Genomic DNA, 24959 nt, shown 5'->3' with positions numbered 1-24959 from the left:
GCTCTGGATTCTGTGTGTGATACTTGTGGTGGGGTTTGATCCCTAGATCAATCCCAGTGATGGGATTTTATTGAAGCCTCTAGTGGGTGAAACACGAGACAAGGCAACAGAAGCTCCTTTGATACTGCCTGGGTAGCACACTAGAAGAGGTAGTGATGTAATCCAGAAGAAGCTATTTGGGAACTACAGAGGGCACTACTGGAGAGAGCACTTCCCTTGACTCATCTGGCATAAACATGGACCTGGTATAGATTTTTAGTCAGAAAGAGTGAGGGAATTCCTCCCACACACCATTTTTTTTCCAATCATTTCAAACATCATCCCAAAGCCCTTCATCTTTGAATTTCAAATCGCTCAGCTATATAAACACGAATGGACATGGCTGTATGTAAAGCCAGGCATGTGATTCCAGGGCTTCAGTTTGGACAGTAACCTCTGTGTTCATGTAACTGTAAATACGCACACACACACACGTACACAATATACACACAATAAGAGTCTTCTGATCCCCAATGAAAAAAAGGCTTTTTGTGTTTCCTGAAAGAAAAAATTAGTGTAAAATATAAGAGGCTGGGCCCAATATTTGGGATAGAGATGTTACTCTGAATTGATCAAAACAACTGTGAGTTAAAAAGAAATGTACAGGAAAGGTAAAACATAACTGTTTGTTTCCAGCTAACGATACCATTACAATTTTTTTAATTTAGATGACAGTGTAATATCTTTCTATCCAGTGAGAGCACCAAACTATGAGTGGCTTTGCTTTATACTCTTTAAAAAATATATTTGTTGTTCTGTGTTAAAGCTACTTTGACGATTATTAAGCAATTTGGTATTTACTCAATATTGCCCATGAACAGTAATTGCTGAGTCATGATGCAAAGTTAGCTTTGTGGTGAGAGATTGAAAGGGAGTATGGCCAGCACTGTATTTTTAGATTTAAAAAATAGACATTCCAGCAATTCTAAGCAGACAGGGAGCAGAAAGTGCTGCTGTTTGGAGGCCTGAAATTTTTATTTCTCATTTGTTTTAGATGTTTCAGAGGTAATAAAACACTTTCTAAGAGTCTAAGCTATTTTAGGGGGAAGGGAATTTACTTCTGTGGCTGTTGCTTAATCAACATCTACTCTGCCACTTCACATCAGCTTCTGTCCTTTCCAAGTGAATTAGTTCTTTGGGCAGCACGTTAAGAGGAAGTGTATTGTTCTTGGCAGGGCCCTTGAATTTCTAATTACCAGATTCCTGCCTTAATTGCAATTACCTGGACACCCAGGCAGGGTGAACTTTTGGAAAAGAATGTAATTAGTGCAGAAGAAATCTCGCTGCCAACTGCTTGTCTGGATATCTACACTAAGCAGAACCTTGATAAGTTCACATCTCTGCAGACAAGCTATCAATCGTCTGAGATGCTGCCCAGATCTCGTGCAAATCTGTTGCAATGTGTATGATCACTGTGTTGTCTTAGACCCGCTGTACAGTTAAAGACAACTATTGGCTTTTCTGTTTCCACCTGAACTTAGGGAAGAAGAGGGACTGCTCTGAAAGAAATGTCTTTGCTTTTTGTAGGTGTTCACCAGTAAGGAGTTCATCAGATGCAGAATTTGTTTAAATAAAGGGCAATAGTAAATTGTGATCTGTGTGAGATGTATGAGGTGCACAGACTAATTTAATTCAAGCAAAAATAAACAAATTAGATCCTTTCTTTCCCATAATGTTTGTAGTGAGCCATTCTTTGCATACAACTACAAAAGCAAAATGTTGCCAGCCCAGAAAAGATCTTGCAAAACCACACTTTTGAACAGAGGTGGAGCCATAGGGAGGGGAGTTGTGAATACAAGTTGTAGCATATCCTGCCTATAAGCAGAAATCACTTGGCTTAAGGGCCTCCGGAAAGGTTTACTGCATCAGGCTTTTATTGTCAGCTCCCTTGTGTTGGCTCACAGGAAAATTAAATTTAATTGATGAAAAATGAGGGAAAAGAAATTAAGGAATTACTACTTTAAAAAAAAATCACTGAAAACTGTCTTTCTGTAATTGCAACCTTTTAGTAATTCAGCTTTCAAATAATGTTGCTGATGAGGACATTGAAAAACTTCCGTGTTAAAACATTTTATGTATTTTGTGGGGGCTTTCATTCTTTCACTTGATCCCTTTTATTTAAAAAAAATCCAAACCTCACAGAAACATTGATGTGATTGATCCCTTTGAGGTCAGGGACGGACACACTTTGTCTCCATGGTGGTAGCCAGTTGTAACGTATCGGTGTCACTTATTGATGGACTGAAAATAAGAGAGCCTCTCAGATAAGTGCCTTCTGTTTGTATAGAGGGAGTTATAAAACTGCTTTGTTCTTTCAGAAACGCAGTTAAGAGCACTTCAAGTGAGCTGCTCAAATGCTGGGCTTCCTGAGCTCACATAATGGGGAAAGGGCTGTGGTGGGAAGGGTGGTGGTGTAAAATTCTTCCAGTTGCTTTGAAATAACACAGGGCTAGAGGAGATGAAGGAGGTGGGCTGATGAAGTCCTGGTGAATAGTTAACTGGTTTAAATTCAATTACTGAGCTGTTCAAGTTGTTAACAAGTACATCAATATGGTTTTTATTAACAAAAGTTTTCCTGTCCCATATGGTGTGGTTGGCAGCAAGAACTTATTCTCAGCCAGCCTGGTTGCATACACAGACCCTGTTCAATCAGATAACCAGAGGCAGTTGTCCATCCCTCACCTTTGCTAGAATGGAAGTGAGAATGCTAAAGGCTTCGGGAGGTAATTCACAGGATTCAAGGTCAGCAAGCTTGATGGGCTCAGTACTGAGGGTTTTACATAGCTTCTGAATTTTGTATTTGTGAAGAGAAGGTGGTTTAAAATGTTTGCCTATTGCAACATTTTCCATATAATTTTATCTCTCTGATCTCTGTTTAAATTTGGCTGTTCTCAGTCTTAGCAGTCATACTGTTTTTTCAGACAAGTATTGTTAGAGAAAGTCAAGTTTTTCTTTCTGTTTTAGGAAGAATATAGATTTCTATGCTTCTTGTGCTGGAAAATAATACACACATATTAGTATTGGGCAGAATATTGGAGAGAGTGTGTGGTACTCCCACACACGAACAGGCAAAAGTTTGAAAGACAAGTTATGTTTTTCAGGTCCTGGGTTGAAACACTATGAAGTCCTTTCTTTTCAGGCTTCTTAGAACTCATGAAAAATCAGAGCATTTTTACAGGATTTCAGGCACTATTAATTTCAAAAAGCCTTGGCAAGAAGTAAGTTAACAAACCTGTTTTGAGTTTTGAGTATCAGATAAGCAGTTTTCTCCTGTCCTTTGAAAATGGATAGGGGAAGGGAAGCCTAGGTGTACTTAAAAGCATAATGCAAAAAAAAAAAAAAAGAAAAGAAAAAGACAATTTGTGCAGGATTTCTTCCATGTTTTAATTTTGGTAGTCTTACAACTATAGCACTGGAAGAGTAGCATGTGTGGATATAACTCCCTAATTGTTAGAACAAAGCAGAATTCACTAGGTGAGAGCTCAGTGACCACTTGCCATGGCGATGGCTTCTAGCATCAGCAGAGTTGTGAATGTGGCTTTGCCTGGTCACACAGGAAACCTGAAGAGGTCTTTTAGCATTCTCATATTTTTTTAATTTGCATGGTTGCTTTTAATAAGTGGCATCTTTCTTTTTTCTCATCCATCTTTCACTAGGAACAAACACAGGGTATCTTTCATTTTCTTCATTGTTTGTATTTTAATGCTCTTACTGCATCTCCTTCTGTACTGCTAAACATATTTCCTCATACCTTTCTTTTGAAAAAAGCACACAGAGCATTTCAATGTTGAAGACCACTGGGAGTTAAAGGATATTTGTGGCTGTGTTAATGTGTACATAACAGTGGGTGGATGAAAAAGATGTGCATGTAACTGGTAGTTCTGCTGTTACCTGTAAAAGTAAATGGCACCACAGATTCTATAAAGTGAAAGTGGGCCTGGATGATACTTTGCTTCATAGTTAAAGCAGGTCGTAACATTTCTGGTTAAAGTCACGGTGCACAAGTACTAAGGTGTACCAAAAGCTGCCGTAGAATCAAATAGTGAATCCTTTTGACTTCCCAATTGCTCAGAGTGAGCAAAAGGCCATCTCACCAAGGATGAATGGGGGGCCTGTTTGCACCAGGATGATTGCTGGGTTTGCACCTAGGCTAGGATGCCTCTCTTGGCGTATGTATCTGTGTGCCGCTAAAGTGAGCAGAGCAGACATTATGATTTGCACTTTGTTTCCTTTTGTTTGGAATTCAAAGGCCATCCCTAATTGATGGAGTTTTCTTTTATGATGCACTTACCTTCAAATCCATCATGCAGTGCTTCTGCTGCCCCTTGCCTTCGTGGAAGTGCTGGTCTTTGACCCAGAACTGGTAAATGAACCCTGCAGGGAAATCATTAGAGAATTGGAACAGTTGCAGTGGAGGGACCAAGGGTCAAACCATTACCTCCCTTGTAGGACCGTCGGCTTAAATTGGACTTCTTGCTTTTCGGAAGCAGGTCAAGTGTCAGGGACAGCTGAATTGGTCAGCTACAAACCAATACAGATCATGGACACAGTTTGGGGGTTTTAGCTTAAAAAGTTAGGGCTAGGCAGGATGGATTTAGTCTAATGATGTCTTCTCTGTTTTGCTCCTCTTTTCTCCCTTTAAAAAGCAAAATTAAAATGCTGAGATGTCAACAGGAGCCAACACTCTGACATTAATGTGCTATTTGTGATCTTTCATAATTTTTAGAGTATTTGGTTCAACCTTTTCAGCGTTTCCTTGTAGTTTTCTTTGATTGAAAAGTAATAAATTATATTTTGTAACAAGAAAATACCACCATAATTCTTATGAAAAATATGCCTCCTGCTCTTTATTCCCTTTCTCAACTTATTCTTTGCATATTTTTTCATATTCTTAATGAACATAAAATTACCTTTTTCAGACTGTACAAAAGAAGTATTTCCTGCTCACAGAGGAAAAACACCGTAGTGCATCTATGGCAGTGAAATATACTGCTGAATATGAGAAAATATTTAACGATTTAATTTAGAAATTTGATGTCCTCAAAACATTTTTATAGTATTTTCTATAATTCTAAGCGTGTAACTATGCAAAATAAGTTTAAGATATCAAAGTGGCAAAAATCAGTGGAGGTCATGTTACTGAAATACGACTACAAACATTGAAGAATGAAATTGATGGTATGGGGGAAAAAAACAGAAGAGGAAGGAAAAAAAAAAAGAGTCTGTGAAACCTGAAGTTCTCACTGTGTCATGGAGGTGCTGCAGAGGCCCCTTCGAAACATCCTTCTCCTTGTCTCTGTGCACCACCATTCAGAGCACACAGCAGTCAGTAGGTTTGGGTCACTCTGACTTGTGTAAGAAATTCTCCTTTTCTGAAATAATTAATGAGGTATGGAAATTAACACAAACTTGTGTTTGAGTGAGCGGGCTGAAACCCGGCTCTTCTTTTGAAATGGGTAGCAGAGGAGTGTTTCTACAGAAGTAAATGTGTTTTGATCAGGGAAGATAAATTAATTGCAACGTGTCTGATACATAGATGTTTCTAAAATACTGATAGGAAAAAATGAGGAAACAAAATACATAATTCCTGCTTTGACTGGGGCATCCAGAAATATAGAAATACAGAAATACCTGTACTTGGGATCCACAGAAGTCTAGAATGGAACTGCTCACTCTCTGCAGCTGTGGAGGGACAGACTGTGTCAGAGAGTGTCCTGTGTCCTTTCTCGTGTGGAACAAAGTGGGCCATGTTCCCAGTCTGGTTCTTTTATATCATACTCCGTGGGTAGGGACAAACAAAAATGTTAGCTTTCATGCATTTTACCCTTTGAGTACAGTTTATTATTCTCTTTTTCTTCTTCCCCCACTCCTGCTTTTTAGAAAGTTTGTGTGAGAGATTGTTTTAACAGACCAAAGTTGCCCCTCTGCGGGGTGACCGGTAGGTTTGGGCGCTGCCTGCGGCAGGGACCACCCACATCCATGGAGGCTGTGCAGCCTGGAGTGCACAGGCAGCCGACGGCTGGGACCTGCTGCTCAGCTTTTGGGGGGCTTGTGCCCCTGTGCAGAGCTCCCTCTGCTGGTGGTGCCACACGTCTCTGCCACACAGCTGGAAGTGCAGCTGTCACTGGGGATGGTGAAGGAACCGCCTACCCAAGGGAGCCCAAAGCAAGATGGTGGGAGTCAGGGAGTCCCAGCAAAGGGAAGTAGAGCAGCATCTCCATTTCTCTACCTGCAGAAGGCACTGCAGCCTGCCCTGTGCCCTGACAGCACCTTGCCTATTGATCAAGAGAGACTGAGGAACCAACCAGCTGTAAACTGTTATCATTTCCTCCAGCTCCTTGCACTTCCAGCTGCTCTTTCCTCTCAACAAGTCTGGAGCCAAGAAGCACACCATGGTGCGCAGAAAGGAAGCCTTTGGTATTGTGTGTGGTAGAAGCTAGCTTGAGAGGGTAAGCTGTTAACAAAGTGGTTCTGTGTGTACCCACCATGGACGGGAGAGGCTGCTGCCCTCCTGTCAGGGTGGGCTGTGGGGAGAGGGCACACACAGCATGGCTGGCAGCCCCTGCATGGGGTACAAACCACGGCAGAGAGGCAAAAGGGAGTGGACTGGCAGCCTCTAAAAGTTAAACAGTCAGATTTTTCATTCACAAAGGCTGTTCCAGCTACTCCTGGTGTTGATAATGATGAATGGTGTGTAATGAAGGGCTGTGCAGCTCACAGAAACAGTCCTTTGAACATGGCTTTTCTGCCGTAGTGCATCAGGACTAACAACCCGACTTCTTTTGATAGCAGTTGATGGTGTAGGAAGCAAACTGGAAGGGAAATTATTTTCCTGAGCTTCTCACAGAAGGCATGCAAGGCACCAGGATTTTTGCTTGTCAGTCATGCTGGTTTAAAAGTTGAGAATTCAAGTTTATAGTAATGAAAACATTGGTCAGATTCTAGCAGACTAGAAAGATAGACACAGCCATTTAATGAACTGGTTCATTGGTGTTCAGTACAGTTCACACGAGGGAGCAGTGTTCTGGGGGCAGGTTGGCAGGTGGGTAATTATGTTCTCTATTACCTCCTTTGTGTTGGAAGGGGTGGTGACCAAGAAGTGGTTTTCCCACTGTTAGGCATCCCCTGAATAGCATCAGACCTGTTATTTTATTTGCTTTTAGTTTACTAGTGGTGTTTCCAAGGTCATGAACCTTTTAGCTTTAGTAATACGTTTACTTTTTTAATTCTGGAGGAATAAATAGAAAATAAAAGTATTCCAGAGATAGCATTGCTGATGTCTAGATTTCCCATAATATTCTGAAAAGACTACATCTGCAACTTGAAATTGGCAGGCATTAAGTGATATTGTTAATTTATTTAAACTGCATCTAGTTTTATACAGAGTTTACTTTTCACTAATTTATATAGGTGTGAATATAGATAAATAGGTGGGTGTATGTATAGGAGATGTGAGCTGTTTTCACTTAGCTGCTTGTTAACTTCTGACAGGAGATGAACCAACACTTCGAGATGTTAAGAACTTTCCCCTCCCTTCTTCACACAGTTGTACCCCTACAGTTACTGGTTTTGCTCCCTCTCTGTTTTAAAATGCAGTAGGAGAAGAAAGTTAACACTAAATGTCACTTTATAATTGCAATAATGATCCCACAGCTGTGCTCTGCTAGTTGTATAATGCACGTCAGGATCAGTTTAGGAGCTCGGCCTCATTTCCTGCCCAGATGTAATTCTGGTGACCATTATTACAGTAGCACAAGGCTCTCCTCATTCATTACAGCCGGGGTCCGAGGGAGGCCTGCACGGCGTCATGGAGCCCAGCATAGAAGGGTGTTGCAGCTCTGCGTTAGCTGAGCGAAACCTTTTGGGCAGTGCAGGGAGCCCACGTGGGGGTGTGTGGATGGGCCTGCTGAGACGGCACAGGCGGCTCAAGCACATGTGCCCCTGGGTGCATGAAATAAATAAATAAATAAATCATAACTTAGGTGTGCCCTTCTTTCTTACGAAACGTTGTCTTTATTTATGATCATGTGAAATTCTGAGGAGGAGCTCTTACACTTAAATGAACCTGCAAGCAGCCCATAGAAAAGCAAGTGCCTGCAGCGCTAATAATGAGAACTGACAAGGCGATCCTGCTGTGTTTATTTATGACCTTCTGCCTTTGTTAGCTCTTGTGAGAAATTCCTCTCTAACCATAACAATATTGCTGGAGCTTGGCACTGCACTGAGGAATCCTACGGCGCCCCGAAGCCGCCCACTGGCATGGGTACAGCTCGCAACAGATTGGCACGGTTGTGGAAATTTTCCTATGTTTTCCCTTTATTTTTTTACTTAATTCATGAGGCTGTTTCTTCCTCTGGTACATTTGTTTGTTCTGACAAGCACCCTTCAGGAGGATTTTGAGACTTTGTGAAGATCCAACTTACTGATTTGTGTTTTTTTCTCTCTTTTTTGGTGATCTGTCTAATGAGTAACTGGAGGATGAAATGAGCTGTGGTTTGATGGTTCCATCAGGTAGATCTTAGAAGTTGTGATGTAGGTAGTGGGCTGTTTAAAGAAAGACAGCAGTGTATGAACATTCATCCTATTTGTAGTCTTCAGCACAGAGGATTTGCAAACAGGGGACTGGGACAGGAGCTCAGGCAAAACTGCTGCAAAGCAGCAACGACCTTACAAGCCATGCAGCAAAACTTCCAGAAAGTTAAGAACCATATCCTTCTGAAGCTGTAGCATTTTCAAACTGTACGAGGACGCAGATGGCTGTTTTCCCATCTTTCTATCAGATGCTTTTCCCAGAAGACCTCTTGGCCCAGCTCCCTAAGCAGTGTTCTGTAGCTCAGATAGGCTTGGAGAATGGAGAATCAGCAACAGGTGGGGCTGTACCTGAAGGTCTGGCAGGGCTGAAGTTTCTCTTTGCTTCATCTTGATGCAGCCATTGATGAGTGCTGCAGTTCCTCAGGCTGCTGCATGTGCTGGTGGGTTTCCATGGGGTAACAGCAGCAGCCAGAGAGGAGAGCAAAGGATCACTGCCTGAAGAGATCCTGGGAAGCCCTCTTTCAAAGAAGCTTCCAGCTGCAGTTGCTCCTTTTTCCACCTGTGTCATTTTACCTGACATGTTTTTTTCACACCACTTATGAATACCGTCAAAATTCAGTGCCATAAGAATAGAAATCAGTGGGGAAAAGAGTTCTCTTTTACTGTATGTACAAATATTTTATGCACTGTGAGCTGTGGTGGTACTCCAGTGGTGCTTGCTGGAGGGAGCTGCAGCAGGGACATACCCTGGCAGGTGTTGGGGAAGGACAGCTGGCACCTCAGGTGAAGGGCTGGATAAAGTACCATCATACAAGAAGGCAGAAGGAAGCACCCTGCTCAGGAAGGCTCCACCAAGTGTCCACCCGTTCTGTTCCCTGGAGCGGCAACTGCATTTTTGCAGATCACAATTGCTGTACATTAGACATCCTACCCATGGTTTCTTAGCATTTTTTCAGAGTGTTTTTATTAGCATTGCAATGAATTGGTAGTTCTATGCAATACCAGCCTCTATCCTTAAAGCCAAGGAAAAATTTGGAAGAACAACCCCCTACAAGTTTTGTCTGAAAGATCTCAGGACTCCCTGTCCTGTGTATCATAAGAAAAAACTACAACGCTCAGGCAAACAAAAAGCTGGCTTTCAGAATTCGCCATAGAGGTCTTTCCTTTGTATGAAAAATTAATTAAAGAACAGTAGTAATTGGTCTGGTTTTTCCCTAGTAGATTGCATAGTCTGTGTGGTTTAACACTTCTGTAGTGACACTTCCACGTGTCTTCTCGTTTGTTGGATTTCAGGAGTGCATCTAAAATTATGAACCTGTTGGATAAAGATTAGCTAAATCACTTGGCAGTCAAGACAACCATGCCATTGTCTTAGACTGGCGATTCCTCTTCCCACCCCAGAATCAAAGTCTGTAAGCCGTAGCGGGGACAGCATGCTTAGCAGCAGACAGGGGAGGGGGTTGGCCTTTCAGAATTCTTTCTTTATGCTTAATTGAAGTGCTAGAAGTTATCCTTCCTGGTAGGCTAATCAAGGCATCATTTCAAAAAAGAAAACTGAGGCCAAGATACATTCCTAGAATTTCAAAAGCCTTTTGAAATTTATATAGAAGTTACTGAAACCTGAGTTCCACTCAAGTTTGTTAAAGGCGTATCATCTCAAAATACCGTGTTTCCTTGCCACTCAATTATTTTGCACAATAGCATGCCCAACCAGCACTGAACCTACTGCAAGGAAATGTGAATTCCAGAACTTGGAGTGCTGAAGGAGTCTGGTTCTAGCTGGGGTGTGTGAGAAGCAATCTGAAAGTTTATTTTCTGCTTAATTACTGTCTTGGATTTCATTTCCCAACCTTTTCCCAGGTTACTGGAGAATGTAGAGGTGGGAGGGGTTGAGTGAACAGCTCTTGAAGGGTAACTCTTTGTGTTTGCTGCTGTGGCACACAGACCTCAGAAAGACGTAAGCAGTTTGTGTGCATGGCAGGGGGTGAGGAGCAAAGCAGAGCCAGAGTGATCACAGCCCTGTTCATTTGTGCTTTGCTGATTGTCAAACTATGCACTGCTGGGGAGCATTTGGTTCAGTGAAAAGAAAAAGAGAGAGGAGGATAAGAAATTCTTGTGTGATGCTGAGGGAATGAGCCTAGAGTGGCAAATCAGGCTGAATGTACTGAAGTAAACTTTATAACACTAATTTCTGCCTGATACCCCAACGTAACACTGTATATCCAGTATTTTAAATAAGAATTAATTAATTAATATTGTTCTCTGAGGGAAGTAATTTTATTCAGTTCCTTAAAAAGGAAGTTTTTGTAACATTTATCAGTCTTTTTGATGTATACATTTTTCTCCTCCATTCTGCTTCTGATTCAAGAGGAAGAGATGGAAAGTTAACAGAGCACCTGTGTTTTTGAAGTTTAAGATGTGTCTGGGGCTTATTTACCATCTCATTGAATTGTGGTATTTGGTTACAGGGTGTTGTGGGAGAGAGAAGAAAGAGACACAGTATGATGCATGCACAAGCCCTAAGCTAATGAAAAACTATGTTTTGTAGATCCTTATTCCCACGGTAACCTGCTGGGACATCCTTTTTTATCAAACTGTAGCTCTACAAAAGGTATTAATATGAAAAAAGAAAAAAGGCAAGTGCTGTAGATCAAGAGTTTCTAAACCTTGGGCATGCAGGTGTATATGGGTTCATCAGTTGTTTCAGCCCTTTTTGGTGCTCCATACGTAGGTGGCCTTGGGCTGTCAGAGCAACTCACTTGTTATCAACTTGCCTAACTTACTGTGGCATGAAAAGATCTGCTTTGAGAGATCAGTGGGCAGTTGGTTGTTGGACAAACACTTTCTCTGTTCTATCAACTGCAGTCTCTAAACCAGGTACTATTGTAGGTCCAAACTTTTATGCCATGTGGGGTAATTGGAGAAGCACATGTCGAAAGATGTTAATAATTGCACAATAGGTGTGTTGTGACTCAGGGTGTGTCTGTAGTAGTAAATAGTAAGGTATATTTGGCCGCATGACGTTGTGTGGTTATGTCTGAAGAGCTTCTACGTGAGCTGTCCTTCACAGACCTACTGAGAATCTCTGCACTGCAGTCTCATGTGGGTGTGCTGAAGGGCAGGCATGGTGTGAATTTTACCACATTTCATGTTATGGTGTTCTGAAGTTTTGTTTGCTCTTTTCTGCTTGAGCCACACCCTACAAAGCATCAGATTTTTGGATATGTAGTCTCAAGGATAGTCTGCATCTGCCTGCACGTGCTACAAGTTTCCAAAAGTATGGTAGCCAGAGTAAATTGAATATAGGGAGTAAGCAATACTTTCTAATGCATATTGCTGCTGCTCTTGCTAAAATTTTTGGTCTCCTTCACATCTACCAACCCATATGTTCTATTGGTAATGTCTTGTTCTTTCTCATACGCTTTTACTCAAATCTGTGTTTGTCCTTCTTGTGATTTAGTACTCCTCTCCTTGCTTGTGTAGTCTGATTTCTTCCTACATCAGCTGTAAAAGTAGAACAAGTAGGTAATGAGAGGAAGAATAGCAGGCACATGGTGTTTTCCCTATGGCTTTGTGATGCTGAATTCAGCATGGCCAGAAGCACAGCCAGGAAAGTCGTCTCGTCTGGTGAGCAGGGTGGTCATGCAGTGGCAATTCAAATTCCAAGCTTGCTGCATAGAGGAAGGAGGATAGTGATCGTCAAAATAACAAGCTCCAGAGAGCTTGAAAGGGTTTGGATCAGTACACGTTTTGCTTCAGTCAGCTTCCTCTCTTGTTTTATTCTGCCAGTTTAGCCTGTCTTCTCCCAGGGGATGGAACTGTAGGCTACATGATCTAGAAAATGGTTGTAATCCAAAGAGGTGCAAAAAACAGGAAAGTTGTTTTGTCTCACCTCACTGTCCTTTATATGAAAAAACCTTAACAGAAGGGATTTCATGTTTGGGAATGGTTAAGATTGGTACTATAGATGGGAAGTAGAGTATGAGGATGACTACATTTTATTAGGTTTCTGTTACGTAAACACAACTTTTCTTTCTTCTTCATAGGAGCAATTTGTTGTGGTTTTCATTGATTTGGTTGTTTTAAATGTTGATGATTTATTGATGATAAATGGCTGATGTTGTAGCTACAAGAGTTGTTGGGTGGAAATTTTTCTTTGCTACAATACTGAAGAAACAAATTACTCCTAAGGATCCATGGCTTTTTGTCTTTAAATTTTATTTCCAGAAATTCTACATGCTAAGCATTCTGTTTGAGAGATAAACAGTGAAGTTCCCATCTTGAGAGATGCTGTGTTATTGTTTTTCTGTTCTGGAGATTTGCTGTTTATTTTCTATATAAAAAAGTATTGCTGTCAGACAGTCTGTCCCCCTACCTCTTTACAGTGCTTGTTAGACTTTGTCAATTTGCTTTGACAGCAAATGGGTCATTAGTATTTATCGTTTCATACAGGGGAGTCAATGTTTATAAACTAGTGACTGGTTTTTATGCCATTAGGAGATTCATTGATGGAGCTGTGGGCCTCAGGAGCCCCGTTCCTGGTAACTGTCAGGGAGCTGCAGACCTCATAATGAGCGGCTCTCGACATGGACAGGGAGGTGTGTGGCTGTCTTGGCTTTCGTCTGGTGCCTCGAAGCTATGGTGTCAGTTTTGAATTTATAATTACTGTACATTTTTTGTGTGTAAAGCTCTTGTCTGGACAAGCCAAGAAGATCCCATTGGATCAGTGTAGTCACAGAAGTGTGATTGTATCCCTCTTAGCAACTTCTTCTCATCCTGTGTCTGACAGATACAGTCATCTCATGTTCTGTTCTTGGACTCCTGTATCCCCAGGTCAACAATTTCTGTCCTCAGTTAAGGTTGTCTTACAAACACAGCCCCTTTGCTTGTTAAATAAATGCAGTAAGAAATCACTCTGTTGTTAAACGAACTGAGAATTGAATGCTACATCGAGATACCACATTCAGCAGGACAAAATCATATTCCTCATTCAGGTGGCAGTCCTGCCTGGGCAGCTGGAAAGGCCAGATGCATCTCTTGACCCTCTCAGGCTGTGCTGTCACAGTGGTGTTCTCTGTCCATGGAGGTTCAGGGTTGCAGGCACATGTGCCAGGAGTGTGCCTTCAGCCACAGCCTCTCCTGCCCAGACTGTGTACTCCTACCAGCTCAGGCCCTTAATATGAGATCTGAGCCTCTGACACTCTGCACCAAGGCATTGTGTACACTTTGGTGTTCTTAGGACCAGGAGTCACACAAAAAAAGAAAAGAAAGGGGAAAGATATACTATGGTTGGTTGGTTGGTTCTGATTTTGCAGTGAGTCCATTTAAGATCCCTTACATTTAGCAGCAGGGACGGTCCCATAGTGTAATGGTGAGCACTCTGGACTCTGGATCACAAGGTCATGAGTTCGAGTTTCAGTGGGACTGTCCCCTGGCAGTTCAATGCCTCCCTGCCATCCCATCCTGTCAGATCTCGGATGCTCAGCAGGGTCAGCCCTGGTTAGTACCAGGTGCTGTGACAGTCCCGAGGACTTCACTGTCACTGTCCAAGCTCGCTCGGCCGTGGCAGATGAATCTTAGGACTTAAACGGTGGGGCCAGTTCTGCACACGCTGTGCCTCACCTAAAAAATCCACTGCACAGGCTGGAAGGGCACACCCATGTGGGGAGAGCCCTGCCCAAATCTGCGTTCACGAAGTTTGGCCATACGCACACATTTAGCAGCTCAAACATTCCCATTGGGTGTTTAGAGAAAACCTGAATCAGTTAAAAACCGAACCAGAAAAATTCATGCTTTTTTTAGTGAACCTGTTGAAAAAGAATGAAAAAACCAAAGCTCCCTTTGCTCTTTCTCCACTCTCAACAAATATTTATTTATTATTTTCTTAGAAACAGTATTTTCTGTGCACTTTTAGTCGGGAGGAATTTTTCAGACTGGGATTTCATTTCGTACTCAAATTGCAAATAAGAACTATCCAGAACAGTCATTTGCTTAGCAATTAGGTAGTGAGCTGTGATTTGAATCTGTTTTTCCAAGTCAGCTTTTTGTAGATAATTTCTTGAAGACTGATCTAATTCCAGGATCCCATAGATTGAAAAGACTGGCACTACATTGTTCGATTGTACTTTTTCTTGGTTGCTTGAGTGATTGTAGGGCTTTGGGGGAAAAAGTTTGTGCATCCTCAGGGACTTGCCTCTATAACTTCTCAGGGAAAGTATTTGCTACTAATCAGAGTACTTGCAACACAGTTAGGTAACCGAGTTACTTTTGGAAGCCTGTGAGGTTCACAGAATGACGGAAATGTGTTTCCCCAGCAAGTGATGCTCTGTCACTAAATTAGGTGGTGTTTTTATCATACATTTAGAATTGTCTTCATCTGGAATATTGCATGAATAGTTTACCACGTAGAGGTTGAAGTTAAAAATGTGGAGAAAACCACTGTAACATAATAAACAGACCTAAGTAAGACTTTTAGGTACCATGAGTAACTAAGAAATACTTCTGCCCAATTATTGTCAAAGCTTCTTTGCTTTAGAAGTGAAACAAGTCCTCTCCTTACAATAGTGTCTTCTGAGGTAGAGTTGTGCCTGTCAGTAGAAATCAAACTTTTTCCTCAAGGAGGTGTTTGTACTAGAAGAGATCTTCTCTACTTTTCCTTCTCCAAACCCTGAATTAAGAATATTCAGGGAATGAACCTTCTTTTCTCTACAGAATGAACTTCAGTGAGGAGTGTAAAAGGCACTTCAACAAAAACGTAATGGCAGCCTTGCTGTCACCTGTTAATTTTTTAAGGATGTGCAATAGAGACATTTTTACGCTTTTGCTTAGCTGAGGGTAGTTATGCATCTGGCGTGGAAAGAAGACACCCGTGTAGGGGGGAGCAGCCTTTGAAAATGAAAGGATTTTCCGCGTGGTCCGAACCATTGCTGCACCCGTGTGTTTTCCTGGTTGCGTAGGCGAGAGTAGGCTGTTAGCTCACTCGCTGCTTCCACAATGTGACCAGCAGGGCCTTTGGAAGACTTCTTGAAACATGCTATTATAGGCTGCTTTGTGATGAAAAGAGGTCTTACAAATATCTTGAAATTTAAGCAGAGCTATTGTGGGTTTTTCTTTTGTGTGCATATGTGTGTTTGTCAGCCAAATCATTTGTTCAAAGTTAATCTCAATTACAGAGCATATTGTTCATAATCCCCCATGGCTTGAAAACAATAGCAGAGTGTATGTCTGCTTGAATATATATTTACATACTTACATGTAAAATATGTTTGGTTGTATATATAATTTTACTTCTGAAGTGGTGATTCATGCTAAAGAGATGGATATTTTATGCAGGATCCTGTCTCTTGAGCAGCACCATCCTCCATCCCAATGAAATGCTCCGAGAAGGCCTGAATGGAATGAGCAGGGCTTTGATCCTGCAGCCAGTCAGTTGATGCAGTTCCCTGCGTGCAGTGCTGGGATTCATGCTAGCAAATGGATGGTAGGGTAGAGTCTGGAGACGGAGAGGTTTTGTGTGTCTTTAATTTTAACATCTACCAAATACCTCTGTTTTATTTCTACTCCCTGAGCATAAAGGAACTGGTAGGCAATAGTTGGAAAATTTAAATAAGTCACGGGTTGTATGTGCTCTGCGCAATTCCCTGCAAGAGAAGCCCCAAACTGTGGGAACTTCTTAGTAAACTTGGGCTGTAATACAGTGGCATAGGAGCTCCGCTAGCAAGGTGCTTTCTCTTTTTAGTGATTTCGGAGAAGGTGCTCATTCTTTTTCAACTGTGTTTACCAAGGGATCCCTTCAGTAAAATGTTGCTTTATGCTTGCTGAGACATTGCTGAGCAAAAAACTGCCAAGTTCATGCAGTGTTTGTGGTGTAAATTTTTCCTCCATGGTGAATGCTGTAATCCTGTCATACTCAGAGTATAAAATTGTGGTGGTATTACTGAGCTACTGTAGTCTCCTTTTCACTGTAAGTTAATGTTATTCCATTATAGATGGGTGTTTGGTTTTGGTTTATTTTTTCTTGTACTCTCTTTGTAACTTTGGGTTTCTTGGCTCTATATAAGCAGTTTGCTTCCTTCTACCCCTTGCTGCCCACATTGCAATACTAAATTGGTGTGCTGTTTCCAGAGTGTCTCTCCTGTCAGTCTGATAAGATCGTACCACCAGGAAGGCATAACATTGTAATCCCAAGCACAATGTGATCCTGTTCATTTCAGCTCCTGTGCTTGTCAGAGGGACAAGCAAAAAGGTCATGCATAGGTGGAAGAGGAGGCTAGAAGTGAAGATAGTTGGAGATAAAACACTTTGCTAAAAGAGATAAATCCTGCATGGGGACATTTGAGTTTGTAATCAAGGTATTGTCTAGAAATGAGCTTTGAAAGCACATTGAGGTGTCCTGAATAATACAGGCTATAAAGCTGACATAGAGAATGCAAAACTGTAATATGGATTTGTGATGGGGGAGAATATTTTCTCCTTCATTTTTTCTTACATTTGATATCACATATGAAAATACAGTGATAACAATACCATAGATAAGAATAATAAGATTGCTCTACAAGAAAGATCTATAAGAAACATGAGATTTCTGGTAATTCTAAACTTGCTGGATTTTACTGGAAGAAATGAGTGCTTTCCAGAAAAAGCCTCTGAAATGAGACAAAATTTAAGGCACGCCTTAGGGTAAGGGGACTCCAGCCCCTTACAAGAATCCCAGCAATTACCTAACCTGCCAACTTTCCAACAAGATAAATGGAAGCACTGTAGCTTGAAGGTGCCTTGGCTTGAATGAGATGCAGTAAGTAAGTAAGGTCTCTCTGTTCTTTACAGGCATCATAGATCTGATAGTACTTAGAAAAGAAGAATAGAGTTGGTGCCCTGCTGACTAAATTGTCCTCTAGAGGAGTATTAGTTACAGAGCTTCTTTGTTAACTAGGCTGTATGCTTAAACCACTGTGAATTTCCCTTATTAGTAGGCTTTTTAATAGCTTTACATATGGATACGCCAAATAAATGCAAGTGTATCCATGTAATTTACTTATATAATGTGTATGTGTATAGTATTTTATATATAAATAAATGTTCGTGATGTGAAATTTGCACAACTCCTCTGTTAAAATGAGGTAAAAGCAAATATTAAAATACTAATACCAGATGGATGAACAGTAAGTTGACTTCTGCGCTTTCTGTCTGGGTGCTTCACATAAAGTCTTTCTTCTGTTTCGCTTTAATTTCTCAATTAGCTTTTGTGGATAACAGAGGTGTTTCTAAAGCCTTTGTATGCTGGAAGTTTCACAGTTGCTCGCCTACTTAGGCTTTCTACCTTAGAAGGTTACACAAGGCCTATAAGAAATTAAAAATCACAAAACATAAGAAATTAAAAAGAAATTAAAAATCACAAGAAATAAGAAATTAAAAATCACAAGAAGAAATTAAATTACATAAGAAATTAAAGAAATTAATTACATAGTAAAGTAATTACATAAGAAATTAAAAATCACAAAACATCAAATAAACCCCAACCACCCTGTGCAGGACAGCTGATACTTCTCTCATCTTGCCCACTGTAACACAAGGTAGGAGGTTATGTTGCACAACCCAGGCTTCGAGGTAAGCAACAGCCTTTCATGCCATCCTGTAAGCAACCTCATTCCTGGCTTTCTTGATGGGCTTGATGAGTTAAGGCTACGATAGCATCCTCAGCAGGTGAGCAGATTGCAAAGTTCCCCATTCCTGGGAGGAAATCCCAGTGCTTACACAAAGCACTGGGAGTGTGCTGAACCCATTAGTCTGCTCCCTCAGCCTTCACTGTGTGAGGGTGACGTGGCTTTGCTCTTTAAATAGGGTGCTGTCCTCAGAGGTTTTCTTTTCGGAGTTGCATCAGGTGGGTGAGGAAGTCCCTGAAAAGCAGGCACTTGAGGAACCCATCTGGGGCTTCACCCTTGTAGGAGGCTGGAGAAGTCAGATGTGAACTGATAGGAAAAGTGAACTTCATTCCTGTCCCCAGGTTTTGCCTTAGTCTGTGAGCAGCAGATAATTTCATCATGGACAGTGCTAACTGCTTCATGGTTTTTTCATTATCCTGGCAAATTCTTTTTTTGAAGTACTTTGCAGCTTGTGAAACAAATGAAAGCTTTACTCAACATCCTTTTAAAATCTTTCCTATTCTGAATGTTAACCTGCATGTTTGCTATATCTTCTATCAGTTGGGTGCCTGCTGGTTTTTCACACAGAATTTGTGTCCCTTTAGAACAGGCTCTATTCTGCTACATTCAGTTTGCAGGGGTTTATTACATGCTTTTCAACAGTATTTGTTTTATCAGCACTTCCTGCAGCATTTGTTACACATCACGACAGCAGCAATTTGATTCCATTTAGAAGAATGCCGTATTATGTATGGAAAAGCAGTAATTGCTTACCTGTTTGCCAAATACATTCTACTGTGAAAAATGTCTAGTGGTGCTCTATACAGTACCAAGTAGTGTTATTTCTTGTTTACATTTTCTACAGTTAATAGTTTCAAAAAAGAAACAATGAAAATAGTTTATTGCCCATTTCACAATTAAATTTTCATTTGTAGGGATTCGGAAGTGTACTCTCGAGTGAATGCAGCTTCCAGATACAGACTGAAGTTTCAGGTTTAATTTTTGCATTTCTTGTGCCTAATGAAATGCACATACAATTTCATGCTTGTCAGGAAAACTAAAATTTAACTGTGGTGAGAGTTGTTCTCCAAGTGTTTGTGGAAATTCATTGGAATTAAGGTCTTCATATATCCTGCAGAGAGCTAAGTTGGCTAGGTCATATTTGCTAACCTAATGCACAAGGAGGAATAACATGTAGCATTCTAGTTGACTTCTAATGAGTGTTACCAGTGCTTAAACTGTTGATCCTGCTCTTCCTGTGCCTTGGAAGACTGACTTGTGTCTCTTAGGGCAGACTGGCCATGAGCCTCCCTCATCATGGAGGTGGTCAGGCTGAACTCTAACTCAAAGTACACCACATGCATTTCATCCGTGCTCTGTAACTTCTAAAAAACTTTTGGGTTTTGTTATGAAAATTAGGCTGCACTAAGGGTTTGATGCCTGAGGTCTTTGCTCCACCAAAGCCCAGTTCCTTTTGTGCTGCTTCGACGAGGGATCCTGTTGTCTATGGTACAGCCACACTTGCATGAGCCAAACAAGCAAAGCCAGTATCAGCCAAAGTCACACACTCTGTCATTCCAGTTACTGGAAGCCTCAGAGGTCATTTAATGGCCTGTTTTATATGTGAGGTAGCTCTCTGCCTCTTGTTTGCACCTGAATTTTCTAATAGAAATAGTAACACACTCCTCAACTTGTGCCTTGCCAACAGCTACAGAAGCACAGTTATTGGCACTTCTCAGTTTGTCTGAGGTTTTTCTATGATGCTTAGGAATTAACATTTGTCCTGACATTTGGGGAGCATGTGCTTGCTTTGTCACAGCACTCGTTTTTCCTTTCTGATCTTAAAATTATTAAAAAACCAAATTACTGCCACAGATTCAGAGACCAGTACAACTCGCATGTTACAGCTTCAGGAAGTGTGTCCAGCAGTTCATGGTTAGAATTCAGTCGTGCAATGGCCTACAGAAGAAATTTCTCATTGAAAAAGCAGCAGTTACAAACAGAAATGGAGCAGCTGTTTAGCAGTCCATTCAGATAAAATTCAAGAGAAGCTGTGAGCTGTACACTGGTGTTTGATGGAAGTGGAGGAGCTGCCTCCATTGCTTCTTGGTGGCCAGCAGGTTCCGTGCTGCTGCTGAGGGCAGGACCTCTTCTCGTGTCTCTGCTGCGAGGCGCAGGAGCTGCATGGGAGTATCAGAAGGGCTGTGTGCTTTACATCCTTCTTCTCTCGTTGGGATAATGGTTTAGAGTGAAGTGTATAAGCTGTGACTGTACTGGTAGCAAACCACAAAATGGAATAGTATGTGAAAGTGAAACTGATGTTTTGGTATGCTCAAGCAGAATTTGTGGGATTCATTTTGAAAGCTTAATCCAGATGGAAAAGGTTAAATTCAATGCTGAGTGAATTGGGTTCTAATTCATCTGTTGCCCTTTCTTGTTCTTTTTCTCAAAAGAATTGGAGACTAAGCAGAGAACTGTGCATAGTAGCCTTGTTTTCTGACATCATTTAACTATGTGAACCAACATTAAAGACAACCTGCTGCAATAACCAATGGACCTCATTGCCATACCAGTCTTTAGTCCTGTGGCCTTGAGTATTAGTTCATACAACCACTTATGTTCCTTTTTTTCCTTTTTCCTCAGGATTTATCTGGATCCATTGATGACTTGCCGACTGGAACTGAAGCAACCCTGAGCTCAGCTGTTAGCGCTTCAGGCTCTACGAGCAGCCAAGGAGAGCAGAGCAACCCTGCGCAGTCTCCGTTCTCCCCTCATGCTTCCCCACATCTCTCTGGCATCCCCGGGGGCCCATCGCCTTCCCCCGTGGGCTCACCTGTTGGAAGCAACCAGTCAAGATCTGGTCCTATTTCTCCAGCAAGTATTCCAGGTAAGTGCGTTCCAACAAAGAAAGTTAAACCAACAAGTAGGTTCATTAAATACATAAATAAATGCTGTTGTCTTCCAAGTTAATTTATTTTCTGAGAATCCTCAAATTTCAGGGCCCTTTTCGGGAAAAAAATGCGTACTTAAAACAGGAGTAAATTCCATCTAAACTAAAGGTGCCAAGCCCTCACAGTGCTCAAAATTCTGAAATTGACTCCACATAATGGTGTGATAAATGTTTTTTCTCATTAACCAGTGTGAATACTTGATTGTAGTTTTTGTATTTGGTTTGTGTATCATCTGTCACAGATTTCTTTCTATTATTTACAGAACCCTTTTTAAGTTCTGTGTGTTTTTGTTGGGTTGGTCTGTTGAGCTTGTATTATGTAGTGTCTATATAATACAGATCTATAGGCTGAGTAGAGATTTTCCATCCTCATATTGTGACAATGTAATTTTGGACATGAATTCAGAATACTGTATGAGATATTTCTTAATACTTGCAAAGGTTAACAAGTTGCTAGGAATTCAGCGCCACCAGTAATAATTGGAATACTAGTGGAATCCTTGCCATTCACTCTCTTGTGCAACATAGAGTATGACACATAGTCATTCATGTACATTCAGAAATTTGTGGAAATCTGTTAAGATACTCAGAAGAAAAAAATATGGTGTATATTAATTCAAATTCTTACCCATCTGGCATGTTACTTGCAGGGAGACAGACAACAATATATATTTGGTATTTCAGATGAGTTTATTCTCTTTCTGCTGCTCAAGACTTTTTATCATTTTCTGACATTTTGAAAACTAGGGGAATTCCTAAGAGTAGGAGAGTGCTGACATTACCCCAGGGATAACATCAGTTGCTGACAAAACCACAAAATAATAAACATGGAGCTCAGTTAAAAGAAACGAAAGCAGTGGCGCCTTTTCATTAGATGACTTGAGTGTTGCTGTAAACCAAGTGCAGATTAAAATTCAGTGAGTAGCGTATGTTTTGGTGTTCATTACAAAGGTATCTGTATAAAATGTTCATGCCTGTTTGTATGCAGAGGTTAAACTAGATAAGCAAAGGGAAGTAAGCTCAGTACACACATAAATGTTGCATATTAAATGTGGCCTGAGCATGTCAAGCCCTTACGTTGTGTGCATGCCCTGCAGTTATTTCTTCTATCTCCAGGCGCTAGGACTGGCAGCACATGCTCTGGTGGAACAGGAATAGTGGGGACAGACTCAGGACTCGAGTATTTGCATTATATGCAGTGTCATAGCTTTGTATTTGTAAGGTAGTTCCCTGTCTGTGGTGCAGAAATCCATGCCTGTTGTTGAGTGAAGCCAGGTAGTCCACCTGGCTGGAAGGGTAAAATTTTCCCACAGTCAGATTCAGGCAAGTAAATGGATTGTCATTTTAGCAGCCTGATTGCTGAATAGGGAAGAGTGTTGTGACATTGAAAATAGATTTATTGTAGCTGTGATAGGTAAGGATGGGAGTAAGACTGTGGGAAGCAAGAAGGGGAAAGTAATAACCTTTATGAAACCAACTGGTTCCTGTGGGGTAGAAACAGAAGTGAGGTAGGCTCTGAAGGTCAAGGTCAGAGTCACTTCATCACTTCAGCTGAGCCCCCAAAGATCATTTTTGTAACTTTCCTAGTGAAAAGCATTGCCTCTTCATATAAACTGTGCCACCATTTTGCACGGTGCTTTTCTGGTCTGCTGCGGAAACACAAAAGCAGTTCTTTCTCCAGAGGGATTTTTATGAATGGCGCTAAATCAAAATTGCCTGCCACTGTTCCCCTGTTGTAGACGAGCTCTTGGTCTTTGCAGCTCTTCTGCTAAAGGTGAACTCCCAGGTGTGAGCTAGCACAGCGCTCTCCGGAGGGCACACGGACAGCTGCGGTAGCGTTGCTGCTGCTGCTGCTGGTGCTGCCGCTGCTGCGTTTCTCAAGCTACAGAATGACACTACTAAAGCTGCTATTTAAAACCCTGTGATTAGTGGGATGCCGTTGGGTGCTGGGGCTTTCAAGCCATATGAATTAGACTGTGCTTTCACCTAAATGTGTTCCCACCATTGTGCTCCATTATGAAGATTTTTGGTAGCTTTTATCATCAGCCACATTCCTGAGACCCTATGAAAAAGTAGCACAGAGCTTGTTTGCATTTCTGTGGCTGTTTCCAGCATTCAGCGCTTGGGTTGTGGCCATTTTTAAACATAGATTGTGTAGTACAGCACCTTGCCTTTATTAATTTTGTTCGCTGCTATTTTCCTCTCCGTTCTCACCCTACCCTTGTTTGTTCTGACCTCATTCCTCTCCTATTACCTCCTGCAATGTTGTGCCACAGCTTCTCAATGTGACATAGATTGGCTCTTTCAATCATTCTCTCTCCAGCAAGTCATTGTAAAATGAGCAGCTGTTGTGTTGCTGATAGCTATGGCTGGGGAAAGCCAAAATGTTGCAGGGGGTTCTTGGTGGGAAGGGCGTTAAAATAAAGGTGTTGCTTTCCCAGGGTTTACTGGAAGAGATGCATCCCTTTTCCAATGCCTCCTTCCTTGCAACAAAATTGAAGTCTAATTTAACATCAAAAGGGCAGACAAATGAACAGCCCCCTATTAAACCTCCCAAATGGCTAATTCTCTTCCACTGCCTGTTTAAGCTGTCTCTGCATCCCACTGCCACCCTGCCACCCCACATTGCTTTCTGCCGCACACCACAGATTTCACAGGAGCAGCCTGGCACAGACAGCACTGACATTGGCACGTCCCTAGCTCAGTGGGCATTTCCTTCCCGTGCTCTCTGAAATACTGGATAGGTATTTTGTGTGGTAAGTGGCACATGCATATACAGCCTTTGTTTCCATTTGCATTACTGGAATAGAATGAGGAGGTTAACTCCTAGGAGCAGAAAAACCAACTTTGGTCATTTTTGTTCAGAGAGATAGTTTTCTCTCAAAATGGTAACACTTCTCATTCAGACACACGTTCATTACAAGGCTAAAATGCTACTCTTTCATGGTTTTTACTGATTCAAAATGACATTATGATTTCCTGTTAAATAGATAATTATTCTGCTTTGCCAGAAATCCCGATCTCTTTATTTCGCAACCCCCTTATAATTAGGGTACATGCTCTTCCAGAGAATGCGATGAGATGCCCTGCGCTGCACTGGGTCTTGAACCGTGCCTGATTCAACCCTAAACCATTAGTGGAAGCTGACACAGCACATCATCAAAATGCACTGCTGTTACCAGAAGATTTAGTGGCTGTTAATTTCACTTTTCTCTTTTTTTTCCTTTTCCCTCCTGCTTCAACCATTCCAGTTTACTAACAAAGCAAAAATGTAAATAAGCTAAGCTCCCCTTTTCTCCCCCCATCCCCAATTTTGATCTCACTGGCCAAAGGCTTTTGTCAGCTCTTTCTCCCTTGCAATGTAAGCAGCAAAAATTTTTAATATTAAGAGTTCTGTGAAAGATTGCTGATAGGCCAGGAATCCCTTAACCCATGATGGACAAGCAGATTTTGTACAAGTTAATAGGCTCTATTATTTTTAAACCCCTACAGCAATTTTTATCTGTATAAAAGGGTATGCTCTACTAATAATGAAGAACAAATGCTGTCTTTAGAAATATGTAAACGTCATTTTTTCACAGAGATCAGTATTTTGACTTGTGCTTTGAATGTTACATGTACTTTCTGAAGAAACAAGCTTAGTTTCACTCTGTTGAAAGTCAGCTACATGGTTGTTCTTATTACGATTGATGTCTTCTTTCACAGAGGATACAGATGAATTTATAATTTTCAGAAAGAAATCCATTTGTGGATGCACAGGCTTAGGAATGCCTTTGCCAGTCTTCTTAATTTATGCT

The 24959-nt window shown here is 41.3% G+C and overlaps 1 protein-coding gene across 4 annotated transcripts in view; it reads left to right on the top strand.

Annotated features, from left to right (window-relative positions):
• Positions 1–24959, top strand: part of ARID1B (AT-rich interaction domain 1B) — a 329339-nt gene that overhangs the window by 209131 nt on the left and 95249 nt on the right. For all 4 annotated transcript variants that reach the window (XM_071549257.1, XM_071549256.1, XM_071549259.1 and 1 more), the window contains one exon: positions 20856–21099. In XM_071549257.1, the coding sequence (XP_071405358.1) occupies positions 20856–21099 (244 nt within the window). The remainder of the gene's footprint in view (positions 1–20855; positions 21100–24959) is intronic.

Source organism: Pithys albifrons, chromosome 2 (genome assembly GCF_047495875.1).
Source record: "Pithys albifrons albifrons isolate INPA30051 chromosome 2, PitAlb_v1, whole genome shotgun sequence".
Classification (NCBI taxonomy): Eukaryota; Metazoa; Chordata; class Aves; order Passeriformes; family Thamnophilidae; genus Pithys; species Pithys albifrons.
The sequence above is the reverse complement of the archived record's forward strand: the minus strand, read 5'-3'. Positions and strand labels throughout refer to the sequence as shown.